This window comes from Ascaphus truei, chromosome 8 (genome assembly GCF_040206685.1).
Source record: "Ascaphus truei isolate aAscTru1 chromosome 8, aAscTru1.hap1, whole genome shotgun sequence".
Classification (NCBI taxonomy): domain Eukaryota; kingdom Metazoa; phylum Chordata; class Amphibia; order Anura; family Ascaphidae; genus Ascaphus; species Ascaphus truei.
Genome location: NC_134490.1, coordinates 3,096,752 through 3,114,061, shown reverse-complemented (window position 1 = coordinate 3,114,061; position 17,310 = coordinate 3,096,752). Strand labels below are relative to the sequence as shown.

Genomic DNA, 17,310 nt, shown 5'->3' with positions numbered 1-17,310 from the left:
CCCATGAGGAGATGATGGGTTACCCCAGGGACGGCCAACTCCAATCCTCCAGGGACACCAACAGGTCAGGTTTTCAGGATACCCCCGCACAGGTGGCACAATCAGTGGCTCAGTCTTTGACTCCAATCCTCAATGGCCACCAAAAGGTCAGGTTTTTGGGATATCCCTGCTTCAGCTCAATCTTTTTTGGGGGGGATATCCCTGCTTCAGCTCAATCTTTCAGTCACAAACTCAAAAGATTGTAATGATGTAAAGATTTAATGTGGCCAGCGCTGCATATGTGATTGTATGGTATATATTTATATTTACTGGGAGAAGTGATGCGTTGCACCGCAGAGCTTACAATCTAATGCCCAGACACACAAAACACAAATAAGTTACTTAATGTCACATTAACCCGATCACAAGTCACATGTATCTGAGTCAACTGACACTGTGGCATCTGGACAGAGGGGAACGGGTTTGGGTGGACATTGAGGCCGCGGATATTAGCCCTTATCACTAGGGTCTCTATTATGGCTCCCAGCCCACTCCAGACCGAAGGCTTCAGCATCGAACCCGTTGACCGCCCACTCCCTGAATATATAGGACAGAAATACATTTAAACTCAAGTTTACCCTAAAATGCTCAAACAAGATCCCACTTTTTGGAAATGCAGATTTTAAACCTGGATACTCGGGACGGAACGTCCAGTGGTGGGAACCTGGAGCCTAATCAGGGTGGAAGATTTCCTGCCGGACGCCCAAATTAAATCATTCAGCACATTTAGGGAGAGTTGTGGAGCACCTGAATATTTCGATACCATCAGTTGAGACCCTTTGTAGCTCACAAAGTCCAGGAGTATCTTCATTCAATGGTACCCTTTCCGAGTCTACTTGTAGGCCCAACCCACTGAACATGGGCGGGATATCTCTATTGTATCAACACACAATCCCAAGTGGTGCAGACTCAAAAACCTATTTTATGAGACAATTGGAGGCGGAAATCGGCGAGGTCCTGGAGATGGAGGAATGAGAAAAGATTTGGGGCGAGCTGGCGGCTGCCTTGATTAACACTGTTACCGAAGAAAATGGTTACAAAGTTATGTACAGGTGGTGGTACCTTTGTGCCTCACGGTTACACAACATATATAAAACACCATCACCTCTATGCTTTAGGGAGTGCGGGGGTGAGGGTACAATGTACCACATATGGTGGAAGTGCCCTGAGGTGGAGGTTCTCTGGAAAAAGACCAATGACCTCATACATGACTTGATGGGCCTTAGAATCGCTCACAACCCTTGGCAAGCCCTCCTTAATAAACCCCAAGAAGGTATTCCACAAAAGCCCTTAAGCTAATTAAACACATCCTAACAGCAACTAGATGTTGTATTACAGCCTCTGGGTGACTAAAAGGCCTGACTATACTACAGGTAGAAAAAAGCCTACGGCGCCCCCTCCTGATGGAGAAACTGACAGCTATTCTAAAAGATAAAGTTTGAGGCGGTCTGGGGACCTTGGATGGCGAGAAGGTATCCTGTGGCCCTAATATACAATTACTTACCCTACACAGGTGAGCAGTCCATGACCAGAAGAGAGTCTAAATACATAGGTCACTCACAGACGCAGAATAACCACGACACAAATAAAACTATATAAACTCTACGTAACTATGTAACTCTACGTAACAAAGCTTAATAGAAATGTCTTCCAATATGTTAACACATTAGCAACACAGATGTGACACATTATGTTCTTTGAACAGGATTTAACTAACGCAAATATAATAAAGTTCCACGGACCATGGTTCCACAGACCATGGACTATGAAAGCCATGGACACAGCTGTTGGTCAACACTTTAATGTCCGTGCATCCAAAGGGTTATCTGAAAAAGATCAAAGGTGGAATATTAATTCTTAGCAGTTAATGATAATTTTTTTTATATATTATTAAACCATTATAGCTCCCGTTATAGAGTTAGTTCCCCGCCCCTCTATAGATCTTGTATTTGTGTTTCCCATCCCATAGGAACGTTGGGAGATACATACCGTGGCAATGCATGTCTTCCACATCAGTACCTGCTAGTTATCAGTTGCCTAATGTCTTCTACTCCAAAGCAGCAAACCCTCCTAGGACCAAAGTGAACTCACATATTTACCATGTTATATCTGGGACCGGCAAAATTATTATTATTTTAAAGTTGTACAAAACGAAAGCCAAAAAGCCTCAGTGCTACATCCAAATATGACAAATTATATAGTTAAATACGTATATCTCTTCTCATAAGTAAGTTATTTTAAAGTTGGTGAGATTCCCTGTGGCTTGTCCTTTTTGCCGGATGTTACTACAGCTCATCCCCGTTATAACACGGCCCGTTACAACGCGGATCCGCTTTTAGCGCGATGCAAGCGCGGCTCCCAATTTTTCGTCTTTATGAATTCTTTACAACACGATTATTGGTATCTTAAATATGTTATTGTACAACGCATACAATTGTACATTATTTCTAACGCGATCCGCTTATAGCGCGATGCCATTCTTTGGACCCCAAACACAGCGTTATAAGGGGGTTGAGCTGTATTTCAGCCACTGCTTGCATAGCCAGAGAATCTCTGCCCCCCTATCTTTATTAGATCTCTAATATGGACAGCGTGGGATAAGGAAAGAGAAAATACTTGGCTGCTCTTTCTTAACACCTCATTGATTGAATAACGTAATTGATCACAAATCTCTGACCTCGCTATACATAAAACACAGGAAGTATCGCCGACGGAAAGACCCCAAACACTCAACTTATTCCCCAATTGATTTCTTGAAGCACAGACACGATTTCCTTTCCATTGGAACTCTTTATGACTCTTAAAGAGGAAATCCAAGCGGGTTTAACATAGGATTGGAGCAGGGGTTCTACGGGGGGTGAACCCCATTCATTTCAGCTCCGGGGACCCCCTACTTCCGTAGGGGATGCCGGTATCTCTCTGCTTATTAAAATGTGACCGCTTGGACAGCTCCTTTAAGATTCATGAATAATACATTTGCATTTTGCAACGTTGTTTCTCCTAAAACAAATGGGGTGTTTCACAGGAACCGGAAACAGACTGTCAACCCCAACTATTTCCTTCACACGGACCAATTTCCCATTTGGCATATCAATTTATAAAGGTTCGCCCAATATTTAACTCAGGGAAGAAACGGGAAATGAAACCAAATGTATCTGATCTCCTGGAGATTCCATAAGAAGGAATCAGAGTTAACATAATAAAAAAAGAAATGCCCCATAAAAAAGGATAGACTTAAAAGCAACCACCTTTGTGCACACTTTTATAACCAGAACAATTTGTTGTATTAATGAGCTCAGAACGCGATACCACGTGGCTTTATATTCTTATTTAACATATTTAGGACATCCAAAATCTTAGAAACATTAAAAACAAATATCCTTGCGTTCATGTGATAAATTAGCCGTGTTTGAGCTTATCACACGTCCCCTATTACCCCGCTGATGCTAAGAGCACAGACATCTTGTAATGTATACCCACTGGGGGTGTCAGGCCTTCAGGGGAGCTCCGTCTGCTGCAGAACACTCGGCTCAGTCTGCTACCCCAGTCCTTTGATTCACGGGTCCAACCCCTCCCGAAATCTCTCAGTTCCTCTCATCTTCGGTCACTCAGGTGTTTCTGGAATCTGGTTTCATTTTCCAATCACGTTTGGGTCACTGTAAGAGACGTGTTCAGAGGTACGCAATGGAGACTGTTTTAAGGTGAAATTAAAATAAGGCTTTATTGCGCCTGTTGCTTTAAACACAGCAAACATGTAAATCAGCAAACAAAATCCACTCCACTCTGGAGTATATATACATTTGTGATCCAGTTCTCTCTAACTGCGTGGTTAGCCCAGCGATTCACCAGTCCAAATCCTAGAGACATTCATATACTTAGATAGACATAGATAATAGTCTTAAAAGAAAAGTATTATCTGTTAGCTGGGTTGCTGTAGGGGAATGCTTCTTTGTTCTCCTGGTGTCCACACCCGTGTGTGATAAGGCAATGTCAGGATCCAGGTATAGAAGTATTATCCCCTGTGTCTTGTTGTCAGCTTGCAGTCTCTTTTGGCAGGCTCAAGACGTCTGTCCTTGTTCAGCTCACTTGTGTGCTCAGGAGTCTCCCTTCCTGTCTCAGAGGCAAGCTTTTTCTAACACCTGTAATCAGCCAGGTGGTGTTAGTTAATTGCCTACCAGCAGTTAACCACCACACTGCTGGATTAGAGGCACATTTGTGAACAGGGATAAGTCTCCTGTTACAGTCACCAAGGAAGGAAAGGAAGCCTGACACGAAGAAGGAAAGGAAGCCTTACAAGAAGACAGAAAGGAAGCCTGACAAGAAGAAGGAAAGGAAGCCTGACATGCAGAAGGAAAGGAAACCTGACACGAAGAAGGAAAGGAAGCCTGACACCAAGAAGGAAAGGAAGTCTGACACCAAGGAAGGAAAGGAAGCCTGACACCAAGGAAGGAAAGGAAGCCTGACACCAAGAAGGGAAGGAAGCCTGACACGCAGAAGGAAAGGAAGCCTGACACGAGGAAGGAAAGGAAGCCTGACACTAAGAAGGGAAGGAAGCCTGACACAAAGAAGGAACGGAAGCCTGACACGAAGAAGGAAAGGAAGCCTGACACCAAGGAAGGAAAGGAAGCCTGACACCAAGAAGGAAAGGAAGCCTGACACCAAGAAGGAAAGGAAGTCTGACACCAAGGAATGAAAGGAAGCCTGACACGCAGAAGGAAAGGAAGCCTGACACCAAGAAGGGAAGGAAGCCTGACACGCAGAAGGAAAGGAAGCCTGACACGAGGAAGGAAAGGAAGCCTGACACGCAGAAGGAAAGGAAGCCTGACACCAAGAAGGAAAGGAAGCCTGACACGAGGAAGCAAAGGAAGCCTGACACCAAGAAGGAAAGGAAGCCTGACACTAAGAAGGAAAGGAAGCTTGACACCAAGAAGGAACGGAAGCCTGACACGAAGAAGGAAAGGAAGCCTGACACGAAGAAGGGAAGGACGTCTGACACGAGGAAGGAAAGGAAGTCTGACACCAAGGAAGGAAAGGAAGCCTGACACCAAGGAAGGAAAGGAAGCCTGACACCAAGAAGGGAAGGAAGCCTGACACAAAGAAGGAACGGAAGCCTGACACGAAGAAGGAAAGGAAGCCTGACACGAGGAAGCAAAGGAAGCCTGACACCAAGAAGGAAAGGAAGCCTGACACGCAGAAGGAAATGAAGCCTGACACGCAGAAGGAAAGGAAGCCTGACACGCAGAAGGAAAGGACGTCTGACACGAAGAAGGAAAGGAAGCCTGACACCAAGAAGGAAAGGAAGCCTGACACGCAGAAGGAAAGGAAGCCTGACACGCAGAAGAAAAGGAAGCCTGACACACAGAAGGAAAGGAAGCCTGACACGCAGAAGGAAAGGAAGCCTGACACCAAGAAGGGAAGGAAGCCTGACACGCAGAAGGAAAGGAAGCCTGACACGAGGAAGGAAAGGAAGCTTGACACGCTGAAGGAAAGGAAGCCTGACACTAAGAAGGGAAGGAAGCCTGACACAAAGAAGGAACGGAAGCCTGACACGAAGAAGGAAAGGAAGCCTGACACCAAGGAAGGAAAGGAAGCCTGACACCAAGAAGGAAAGGAAGCCTGACACCAAGAAGGAAAGGAAGTCTGACACCAAGGAAGGAAAGGAAGCCTGACACCAAGGAAGGAAAGGAAGCCTGACACCAAGAAGGGAAGGAAGCCTGACACGCAGAAGGAAAGGAAGCCTGACACGAGGAAGGAAAGGAAGCCTGACACGCAGAAGAAAAGGAAGCCTGACACCAAGAAGGGAAGGAAGCCTGACACAAAGAAGGAACGGAAGCCTGACACGAAGGACAGGAAGCCTGACACGAGGAAGCAAAGGAAGCCTGACACCAAGAAGGAAAGGAAGCCTGACATGCAGAAGGAAAGGAAGCCTGACACGCAGAAGGAAAGGAAGCCTGACACGCAGAAGGAAAGGACGTCTGACACGAAGAAGGAAAGGAAGCCTGACACCAAGAAGGAAAGGAAGCCTGACACGCAGAAGGAAAGGAAGCCTGACACGCAGAAGAAAAGGAAGCCTGACACACAGAAGGAAAGGAAGCCTGACACGCAGAAGGAAAGGACGTCTGACACGAAGAAGGAAAGGAAGCCTGACAAGAAGAAGGGAAGGACGTCTGACACGAAGGAAAGGAAGCCTGACACGAAGAAGGAAAGGAAGTCTGACACGAAGAAGGAAAGGAAGCCTGACACGAAGAAGGAAAGGAAGCCTGACACTAAGAAGGAAAGGAAGCTTGACACCAAGAAGGAACGGAAGCCTAACACGAAGAAGGAAAGGAAGCCTGACACGAAGAAGGGAAGGACGTCTGACACGAGGAAGGAAAGGAAGTCTGACACAAAAGAAGGAAAGGAAGCCTGACACGCAGAAGGAAAGGAAGCCTGACACCAAGAAGGGAAGGAAGCCTGACACGCAGAAGGAAAGGAAGCCTGACACGCAGAAGGAAAGGAAGCCTGACACGAGGAAGGAAAGGAAGCCTGACACGAAGACGTTTCCCTAAGTTGATTTTGTTTGATTTATGAACAGCTCAAAATGAGGATAAATAACAGTGTTGCCCCCATGTGATGAGGACAAGCTCCATGGTCTTGACGAAGAATATCTCCCAAAGCACCAGTGTATATATACTTGGAAGAGCATTTTCCCTAATTCATTGTCACTTCATTCTTGCACACACTGTCCCCGCCCTGGCTTTATTTTCTGTGATTAATTTCCCATACATTCCTTATCTTCTGCATTCTTCTTTCCTTTGTATCCAGTGTCTACAGCTGGTACCTAAATCACGTATTTGGCATCTAAGGAGGGACAGTAGAGAGATACGCTTCTCGGGAGATTTACTGCAAGTCTGTCTTTTTCCTTTCAGTACTTTTGACCTCCCATATCGCCCAGCCCATCCTCAAGGGCCACCAACAGGTCAGGTTTTTAGGACATCCCTGCTTCAGCACATGGGGTTCATTTAGTCAATGATTGAGCCACTGATTGAGCCCCCTGTGCTGAAGCAGGGATATCTTTAAAACCTGACCTGTTGGTGGTCCTTGAGGACTGGAGTTGGCCGCCCCTCGTCTAGCCTCATTAAATCCCTCTTCTGCAGGAATGCACACACCAGGTCATACTCAGTCTCTGTTATGCGGATTCCACAGTCCAAAGTCCAACATGCACTTATCAAGTTACTGGAAGCTAACGCCGCGTTCCGCTACAATAACGCCACGTTCCGCTACAATAACGCCGCGTTTCGCCGATGCTGAAGAAATGCAGAATGATCATTATTTTGGCATCTAATTTGTCTTTGAGGATACGTGTGAACCTCAGGGGACACACCCGGAGACGGAATACACGGCCACGCTAAGTGTGCAAAGCAAGGTGAGGAGGGCATTGCTTGGTTACACAGGGGTTCATGCCCTCGGGTTACAGAGTTATGAAAAGGGACGTTTCATGCCATTCTTAAAGATTTAAGAGGGGTCTTGGCTCATATTGTGGAGAGCAATAGGAATAAAGTCATTATCACTGTGAAGCAATATCCTACTGGCCCTGCTACCATCACCGAAGTGCTTAGCTATGTCATTATAATCATAAAGGCTTTATGTGCCGCCCCTCCTTTGTGACGCTAAACCAAATAACGTCACACCACACAAGGTTGGAAGAAAAGGTCACAGCTTTATTTTAACACCCGCTGTTAAAATCAACCAGCCTGCCCGCCAGCCAAGCAGGATCCATGCAAAATGGGGGGGGATCCTTGCCCAGACAGCCACCAATTTGGCCCACTCCCTCCCCCCACCCGTATCATGTGCATGGGGGGGAGATCCTTGCCCAGGCAGCCAGCAATTGGCCCGCTCCCTCCCCCTGCCCAAAAGCACTGTAAAATGGGAGGGGGAGATCCTCATTCAGCCGATGTTGGGCTTCTTCCCTCCCCCTCCCGCCCCTAGGGTCAGCTTAGGCCCAGCCCTAAAGCTGGCGCCCAGCCTTTTACCAGCGTTGATTGGGCATAGGCCGGCCCGGCCCTACAGCCGGCGCCTCCAGCCTGCCGCGCTGTTCTAGGGGCTCCAGCTGAGGGACAGACCCTAAAGTCCTCGCCCGTTCTCCGTCTCGTGAGCTTGGCTGGCGCGGCAGCTCCGCTGTGACGAGGAGACAAACTGCTCCTGTGTGACACAAATCATGTTAATATAACATTCCAACAGTTTAATACAATAGCCAAACATTGGGGATGGGTGGGTGGGAATTCCGTTAGCTCTGACTCTTCCCCCCCAGGGACCCTCTCTTTATACCCTCACCCCCCTCCCCCTGGATGGGAGGGGACAAGCAGCCTTCCCCACTCCGTGGGGGAAGGGGGGTTATCCGACCCCCCAGCTCACGCCAATCAGGACGTCGCAGCCCTTAAGGAGCCTACGACCCCATTCTGGGGCCTCTGCCTCATCATTATCTCCATTTAAAGGAGTAGTGGATGCATAGAACTGTGTCCCAGCCGGTGACAGATGAGATAATACAGTCAAAAATGACGGGGACAGGTATGGGCGAGGTTAGTTTCAGGTCTTTACAAATACTCTTCTGCCGAGATCTAAATGGGTAAATGTGAAATATATATACATTTTCATCTGAATGTCACTATATAAGGTGAGGTTACACAGCTAACTGCCTGGGCAAGCCTCATGCACATTGCAACTTGATGCCAATGACATCACAGAGGTATGATGACATCACCGATGCTTGTACTAGCAGTAGTGGACTATTGCCTTCATGTCATCCAGCTGCCATCTTGTAAGGGTGTGGGAGTCCAGCAGCTTCAAGAGTACACTGACCAACCGAACACAACAAGGTACTGTAACCCCACTCACTGACCAATGATTACAACCTCTGGGGACATTCCTTCCTAGGACCAAAGTGTACTAATGGTGGTGACATGTTTAAGGGGTCACATTGGGTGATTGATGCCTCTTTACCCAAATGTTGGCAGAGGTCACCTATCTCCCAGATAACATGATAAATGACATGCTCTTTCTGAGATCCTAACTTAAGGGGTACGGTCCCTATCTACAACATAATAAACAGGGGGGCTGGTCTGTGCTATTACTTTATAAATATTACTTATCCCCTCTCCCCGAGGCGCCTCTAATTTTTCTACGTCAGTGAAATGGAATTGGGTGCTTCCACCATTTCTTGTTTATAAAACCATTATTACGCCATGTCCAATTTTTCTCTTCCCTTTTTTAACTTGGATTCCACGCGAGGAGTGGATATTTTGCGGAGGTTCCCATATACAAATCCCATATCAGATACTCACTCCACAAATACCGTGAGCCTTAAAAATCCACAGCGCACAAGTAATACAGCACAAAGATACAGGACCAGTCAAAGAAAGATGAATCCAGCGCTTCGGTCTCTGTAACCCTTCACAATATATCTGTGTCCTGTTTCAGTTTGGTGGGTTACACAGCAGCTGCTCTAACAAACACAGTTTGGAGTTTAGTTTCCCAACAGTAAAACGGGGGCAAAACTATTAAAACCCGCCAGGTTTGTCAAAGAAAAGGAATTCGATACAGAGCGTTTGTGTAATGAGAAAGCTGGGTCTTCCTATAAATAAATCTGAAAAACTATTTTTTTTTTTTGGCCCCAGGGTCCCCAAGCGAAAGATCGGACCGGACAGAAGATGCTGCCCCCACTCTTGGATCAGTGCGAGCCCCTCTGCCTCGCTGAGAGCAGACGGATGCTGTGGAATCGGGACTCGGATATGGATCCGAGGAAGAGCGACTTCTATGAGACACCCGCGCTGGCCGATCTGGAGAGGCTGCTTTGGACCAGGGAAGGTTCCCCCAGCCACCTGGACCAAGTCTGGCCAAATCTCTACGTGGGAGATGCGTAAGGACCAGGGGGGGGGGGGGCTTAGCCTGGTAACATCTTCATTGACGGAGGGCAAACACAAGCCCCCGTGACAAGGGAGGCGTTAAGGGCTGGATCCTAACTTGTAAAACAAAGTATATGAACATGACCCCCTGCAGTGCTGGGGGGGGGCTGAACAATAGGATACAACAAGGGGGGCTATTTACCAGCTGCAAAACCAGTGCAAAAGAACGGCACCAGATTTATCCCAGGGAATTCCTTTCCATTGTTAAATCTGGTGCTGTTTTCTTTTCTTTGGTTTTTGCCCCAGTTTTACAGCCTGGAAACTTTATTAAATCAAACTCCAGGTTTTCCCAATGGGCGACCAAATCTATGTATCTCCGGGGGCGGCCAGCTCCCGTCCTCAAGGGCCACCACCAGGTCAGGTTATCAGGGGGGCGGCCAGCTCCAGTCCTCAAGGGCCACCATCAGGTCAGGTTATCAGGATAACCCTGCTTCAGCGAATGTAGCTCAATCAATAATAGCTCAGTCATTATGACTGAGCACCTGTGCTGAAGCAGGGATATCCTTACAACCTGTCCTGTTGGTAGCCCTAGAGGACTGGAGTTGGCCAGTCCTGATGTAGAAGTTCCATCATGTTCACTCAGTTGCTGTCACTGTCATGGTTTTTACAAAGACCAGGCAACTGCCAGGACACACATACGCTATTCCCATAGGGGCATATGATGTCATTCCCTATGTAACACACATACGCTATTCCCATAGGGGCATATGCTGTCCTTCCCTATGTATCCGGCTCTATGCCATGGAGAGCGCTATTCACTTTAACATGCCTTTCATTGCGCTCAATGCCAGATTAAGGGTTGGGGGTGTGGGCTGGCTGGGCACTTGCCCGGTGCACCAACCAAAAAGGATTGCCGCACCTCACGGCTTAACTCTTCGCCGCGCACTCTGGCGCCATCTTTAAGTGTCCGAGTCCTGCGCACGCTCATCAATGTCGAGGGACATTTGAAGATGGCGCGTCGGAGTGGCGGGCGCATGCTGGATTAGGAGCGGCAGCAGCAGCAACGTACGGAGCAGCGGCGCGGGACAAAATGAGTGCAGAAGTGCGCTCATCAATGTCCCCTGCTGCTGCCGCTCTGAATCCCGCGTGCGTCCGACGCCCCACCTTTAAATATCTCTCGACATTGGCGAGCGTGCGCAGGACTAAAGATGGGTGCCAGGGTCGGCGCACATGCGGCGAAGAGTCAAGTAGCGGTTTTAGACTGGCCGCCTCTTTCAGCGTCCCGACGTCACATGGCAACGCGTTTTCATGACAACAGAACGTCGTGTGGTGTCACGTTGCGCCGCCACGTGATGCTGCCGTGTCATTTGACATTTCGCCGCTGCCTGAAGAGGAACGCCACATTTTTAGTCTGCCCGGGCGCGGTAATATCTCAGCCTGGCCCTGCTTGCAAGACCCATAATGTCCCACAAACTGCGTCTCTTTTTCAGGGTGGAATTGAGCTCCAAATATGATAACATCTTGGCATTAATACTACTTTTTGGGCCCACTTCCACCACTGGCCGAGCAGTACAAGATTGCTCCTTGAATGTTTATCCTGTTCTGGCAGTGCAGGGGTTAAAATTAGGCCCATGTTGGTTCCTACACCAAGAGCTGTTCCATATTTTCTGGGTACAGATGGGCCGCGAGGAACAAGGTCCTGCTGCACGAGCTCCGCGTCACCCACGTCCTGAACGCAGCCCACGGGCGCTACAACGTTGACACAGGGAGCAAATTCTACCAGGGCCTGCCCATCTCCTACCTCGGGGTGGAGGCCTTCGATGAACCATCCTTTGACCTTAGCACTTACTTTGAGCAGGCCGCAAACTTCATCAAGCAGGCTCTGGACTTCCCGGGAGGTAAGGCTATAAGAAGTATGAAGGGTGTGCAACTGGCCAATCAGAAAGCTCCATTCAGCAAAATACCGCAGCACCCTTGAGGAGCCTTGAAAATGGAACTTTCAGAATTGCAGCTCTCTGATTGGCTCAGACGGTTGTCATGGAAATGCTGAGCCTATACCTTTCTTCCCCCCGTGGAATGTTATTTTCATCCACAATTCATGGGGGAGTTCAGCTAATACTTTTATTTTAATCTGCAGTTACAGATGCAAACTTCATGCATCCTGATAAAATATCGTGCAGAACAACTGTTTCCTAACTGCTCCGTCGTGTAACTCCTCTGCTGACTGCTCCTTTTTCCATTCAATATAACTGCTCCCTACAGCACCTCCCCTAACTGCTCCTAAAACTGCTCCCTTTAACTCCTCCCCTAGCTGCTCCTGTAACTGCTCCCTATAACTCCTCCCCTAACTGCTCCTAAAACTGCTCCCTCTAACTCCTCCCCTAGCTGCTCCTAAAACTACTCCCTATAACTCCTCCCATAATTTCACCTAAAACAGCTCCCTATAAATATATTTTCCCTAAATGCTCCTATAAATCCTCTAGCTGCTCCTGGAACTTCTCCCTGTTGCACCTCCCCTAACTGCTCCTACAACCGCTCCCTATAACTCCTCTCCTAACTGCTCTTATAACTGCTCCCTATAACTCCTCTAACTGCTTCTATAACACCTCCCATAACTGCTCCTGTTATTGCTCCCTATAACTCCTCCCCTAAGTGCTCATATAACTCCTCCCCTAACTTCCCATAGCCGCTCCCTATAACTCCTCTAACTGCTTCTATAACGCCTCCCCTAACTGCTCCGGTAATTGCTCCCTATAACTCCTCCCCTAACTGCTCCTATAACTCCTCCCCTAACTGCTCCTATAACTCCTCCCCTAACTTCCCATAACCGCTCCCTATAACTTGTCCCCTAACTGCTCCTTATAACTCCTCCCCTAACTGCTCCTATAACTCCTCCCCTAACTTCCCATAACCGCTCCCTATAACTTGTCCCCTAACTGCTCCTTATAACTCCTCCCCTAACTGGTCCTATAACTCCTCCCCTGTTTAAATGTCTTCAATACATCATATATTTTCTATATATAATAATTCCGCATTCGATTTAGAACACAATAATTACGTTTATTGCACGAAGTTATTACTTACATATAGCAGATATACGGTAGTTCACATCAAATGTGTCATACTTTTCAAAGATGGTGCTACCTTGTCATCTGTTCTTCCTCCTTCCTCTCTGCTTCTGTTCTGATATTCTAGTCTTTCTGCACATACGCAGCATTTCTTATTATAAGTTATCTCTGAACAAGGCACCACCATATGTCTATCTGAATCTATGTGACATAATGTATGACTAGTGTCATTTCAAATAAGGAGCACAAACTAATAGCAGAAGTCATTTCGTGATAGTCCTCAAACATCACAGATCATTTCTTACAGTTGTTTGTAGTAAATCTAAGTCACTTATTGGAAGTTACCCTTGTCTAAATTGAAAAGCATTGACCGAATCCTTCTGCCCAAGACAGCTCTCTGTCATATCTCCCATCCCTAAATCCAACTTTAGGAGTTAGCCACACCTCTTTACGTTAAATAACCTCCTTGTAATATTATCTACTGCACATCTATAATTGAAACTAGCCACATTCTTTATCATTAGAATCTATGCAGCACTTGCTTTCTCCAATCATACATCTAACATCCCTTAATTGCTCCTTATAACTCCCCCCCCCCCCCTATCTGCTCCTATAAACACTCCCTATAACTTCTCACAAATATCTGTAGTCTTTGTTCTGTGGTATGGCTCAGTGCATTATTGCAAATTGAAAGTGCCAGTGCTCTATAAAACGGTGCAGCCAGAAACTCAATGGGCAGGGAAAGGGTTAAAGGTGCAATGTGCAGGGAAGGGGCTAAAAGTGCAATGTGCAGGGAAGGGGCTAAAAGTGCAATGTGCAGGGAAGGGGCTAAAAGTGCAATGTGCAGGGAAGGGACTAAAAGTGCAATGTGCAGGGAAGGGGCTAAAAGTGCAATGTGCAGGGAAGGGGCTAAAAGTGCAATGTGCAGAGAAGGAGTTAAAGTGCAATGGGCAGGGAAGGGGCTAAAAGTGCAATGGGCAGGGAAGGGGCTAAAAGTGCAATGTGCAGGGAAGGGGCTAAAAGTGCAAAGTGCAGAAAAGGAAACGCTCACGCCGTTCTCCCCCTCCTCCCCCGGTCTGCAGGTAAAGTTCTTGTTCACTGCGGCATGGGAATCAGCCGCGCGCCCACCATGGTCCTCGCCTACCTGATGATCCACAAGAAAATGACCATCGTTGACGCCATCAAAACCGTGAAGAGCCATAGAAATATCTGCCCGAACAGCGGGTTCCTCAGCCAGCTCCGTCATCTCGAAGTGTGGCTACAGCAGAAGGAAAAACATAGGTCACAGTGAGCCCATGACCCCGAATAAAGCGAGCAACCAAACCTACCGTACCGTAGTGGGGTTCTAAATGAAAATGTTATGGTACTTATTACCTTCTAGTGTCATCACGCTTAAACCACTGTGTACGGTTATGTGTTTGAGTAGAAACAACAGGCACCCAATTTAATTGAACATGACAAGATTGGGTCTATCTTTGGTGCAGAAGGAAGGACTGATTGTAGATATCAAGCTTAGCAATAGTGCTCAGTGTCAGGCAGCAGCTGGAAAGTTACCAGGATACTATCAGGTATAAAACAAGATTCACGTGCAGGGGAGACAGATAATCTCACTGGCGTATAAATCTCATTGAATAAATATATAGTTTGCACTCAATTAGCAAAAGGCACATTTTGGTAAATAACTGTTTTTTTATGATATACACGTTACACAGACTTAAAGCTGCAATTAGCCTTTTTTTTTTATTAATTTTTTTACTTCAATAGTTTCATGTGTGCAATCTCTAATTACCTAAAGAACTGTATAGCTGCCGGTCAATTCGTTCTCCATGTATTGATAGGTCGAAATGTGGTGACATAATTAGTGAAGGGATCTGTTTATATTCTGCTTGTCTGTCAGTGGAAGCTCATGAATATTCATGAGCAATCCTGCATTGACATGTGCTAGAGGGAGGGCAGGGCTGACAAAGGGGTGTGCCAGGGCTTGTGACAGGATATGAAGGGGCAGTGCCTTAGCAAATGGCTGTAAAAATAGAATACAAGAAAATTGGTCTTTCAAAGTTGTTTTTTTAAAAACAGAAAATGCTAAAAGTATTTTTTCTTACTACAGAACTGATTTATTAAAAAAAAACACACACATGCAGGATATTGACTGAACTGCAGCTTTAATAAATAGCATAGTGTTGTAGAACCTCTTTCTACCAGCAGGTGTCATCAGAGACCAGCAGGGGATTTGCAGAATTGTCTAATTCTATGTAATGAAAATAGAACAGAAGTAAAGAAGAAGCGAAATCTCTAGTGGCTAACAAATGGTTAAAAAGAGTGTGAGCTTTCAGCACCAGGTCCTCTCAGGACAAGTTTAGCATGTGATATTGATACACGGTTTACATCCTAATGAGAATGGCTATACAGATGTTAATTAGAGCAGCACATTTGCATTGATGTAACAACATGTTACAATGTATTTATATCGAATAATGAGGCATGAACCTGGAACCCAGCTGAGTTTTCACATTCAATGTATCAAATGTCTCTATACGTTTATCTTCCTGTTTTTCTTGTGCTCTGTGTTTCCAACATTTCCCTGGATAATTGTTACTTTCGTGCACTTGATATTATTATTGGGGATACAGAAGTGTCCCCCATGGGTGTTTCCTACCACTAGTGGGTGTGGGGTGGCGCGGGGCGCTTTTGCTCTATTTTATGCCTATTTGGGATATGAAAACTAATGTTCATTTTTTCCCCAACCGGTTCCGGGACGGGTTGGGTGTTCAGAGGCGTTTTATTGACGATGTCATCTTCAGATGGATGGCCTGAGTCCTTTTCTATTACTTGTAATGATTATAATGTGCGCCCCTCGCGCACGTCCAACCCCGAGAGGATTGTATTTCGGGACATGGCCTTGTGTGTGGATAATGATAATACCGTCCGCTCCGGCAGAGAAAGCCAACAGCTGGTAATTCCCTTCCCTCTGCCGGGAGCTTTCACCCGCAACACGTGGCTGGGAAACGGTCCCGACTGGGGAATTTCTCGGCTGGAGATACAATTGCGCTGAAGAAAGGGGATTTTTGAAACAATAGCTTAAAAAAAAAAAAGAGATGCTTACAAAGAGGTTACAATGAAAAGAAACATTAAACAGAATAAAAAATATGACGATAATCATTACAATTGAGCTTTCATCGCACAATACCATTCATCTTCTATAGAAGTATGCCGGATTATTTGGAAAAATTGGTCCATTCATTAGTGCAAATCCTTCCAACAGTCCTAAGCGTGTCTCCTGGCCAACTGCAGTCCTTAAGGGCCACCACCAACAGGTCAGGTTTTCAGGATATCCCTGCTTCAGCACAGGTGGCACACTCAGTGGCTCAGTCATTATGACAACCCCCTGTGCTGAAGCAGGGATTTCCTGAAAACCTGACCTGTTGGTAGCCCTTGAGGACTGCATATGCCCTCCCCTCCCCCCCCCCCCCCCACCCCCCCCCACCCCCCACACAGCTCTACGCAAAGCAATTGTAGTAGAGACATTTGTGTCCAATCTTTTTCGGAAAAAGATAATAGTGTTCCCAGTGTATCTTTCCTGCCGCCAAAACCACGAGGGTGTTTCAAACGTGGAATATGTTAAATGTGCACATTTTAATGCAAACATTTTTTTTTTAATTTCAATTCATTTGTGAACTGCCAATCATAATTTGTGGTTCATGAGGTGAACTGCAGTTGTGGGATGAAATATATTGGACGGAAAATACGTCGATTTAAAGAAGCAATTCAAGCGGCACTTTCAATATATATATATTTTTGTTTTAATGTATGCAGCAGCCTTTGATTAACTTTATTGAAAACTAATTACCTAAGCTGCGTATCGATTCGTTCTCCCGCAATCGATCAGCAAAGATCCTGCTTCCAAGGGTTCACTAAATGGCCGCCTTTCAGTTTCAATCAATCCTTCAGCAGCTACAATGTATCCTTAAATTACTCAAGTAACATCATGTATTGTGACAGTTTGCAGCTTAAACAGCTGTGAACATTGGCAACAAATGATCACAAACAGGAAAGTGTTACAGAGATCTAGCACTGCTGGGGAGGTGGGATAAAGCCTGTTATAGAAATCACAGGATGCTCATTATATTAAAACTAATTAAAAATGGCATTAAAATTTGAATTAAAAAAAATGTAGCCAGTATTATCTAATACTACAAAACTGATTTATTTTTTAAAAAAATTAAAAAACCCACATGTAGTATATTCTACAGATTTCTCCTTTAACCTACAACTGTCTGAGCAATTCCATGCAATAGATGAAAGGAATTTATCATTCTGCAGCT

General features: G+C 46.1%; 1 protein-coding gene and 1 long non-coding RNA gene across 2 annotated transcripts; one reads left to right on the top strand and one right to left on the bottom strand.

Moving 5' to 3' along the window:
* Window positions 1-2,029: 2,029 nt before the first annotated feature.
* LOC142500858 (uncharacterized) lies at window positions 2,030-11,859 on the bottom strand. The gene is made up of 3 exons (XR_012803315.1): window positions 11,770-11,859; window positions 3,520-3,695; window positions 2,030-2,109 (listed from the first exon to the last, which is right to left on the bottom strand). It is a non-coding gene; the product is annotated as an uncharacterized LOC142500858 (long non-coding RNA).
* LOC142500857 (dual specificity protein phosphatase 13B-like) lies at window positions 9,704-14,279 on the top strand. The gene is made up of 3 exons (XM_075610152.1): window positions 9,704-9,934; window positions 11,598-11,818; window positions 14,071-14,279. Exons 1-3 carry the CDS (start codon window positions 9,726-9,728, stop codon window positions 14,277-14,279), a joined length of 639 nt encoding a protein of 212 aa, XP_075466267.1. The 5' UTR covers window positions 9,704-9,725.
* Window positions 14,280-17,310: the final 3,031 nt, after the last annotated feature.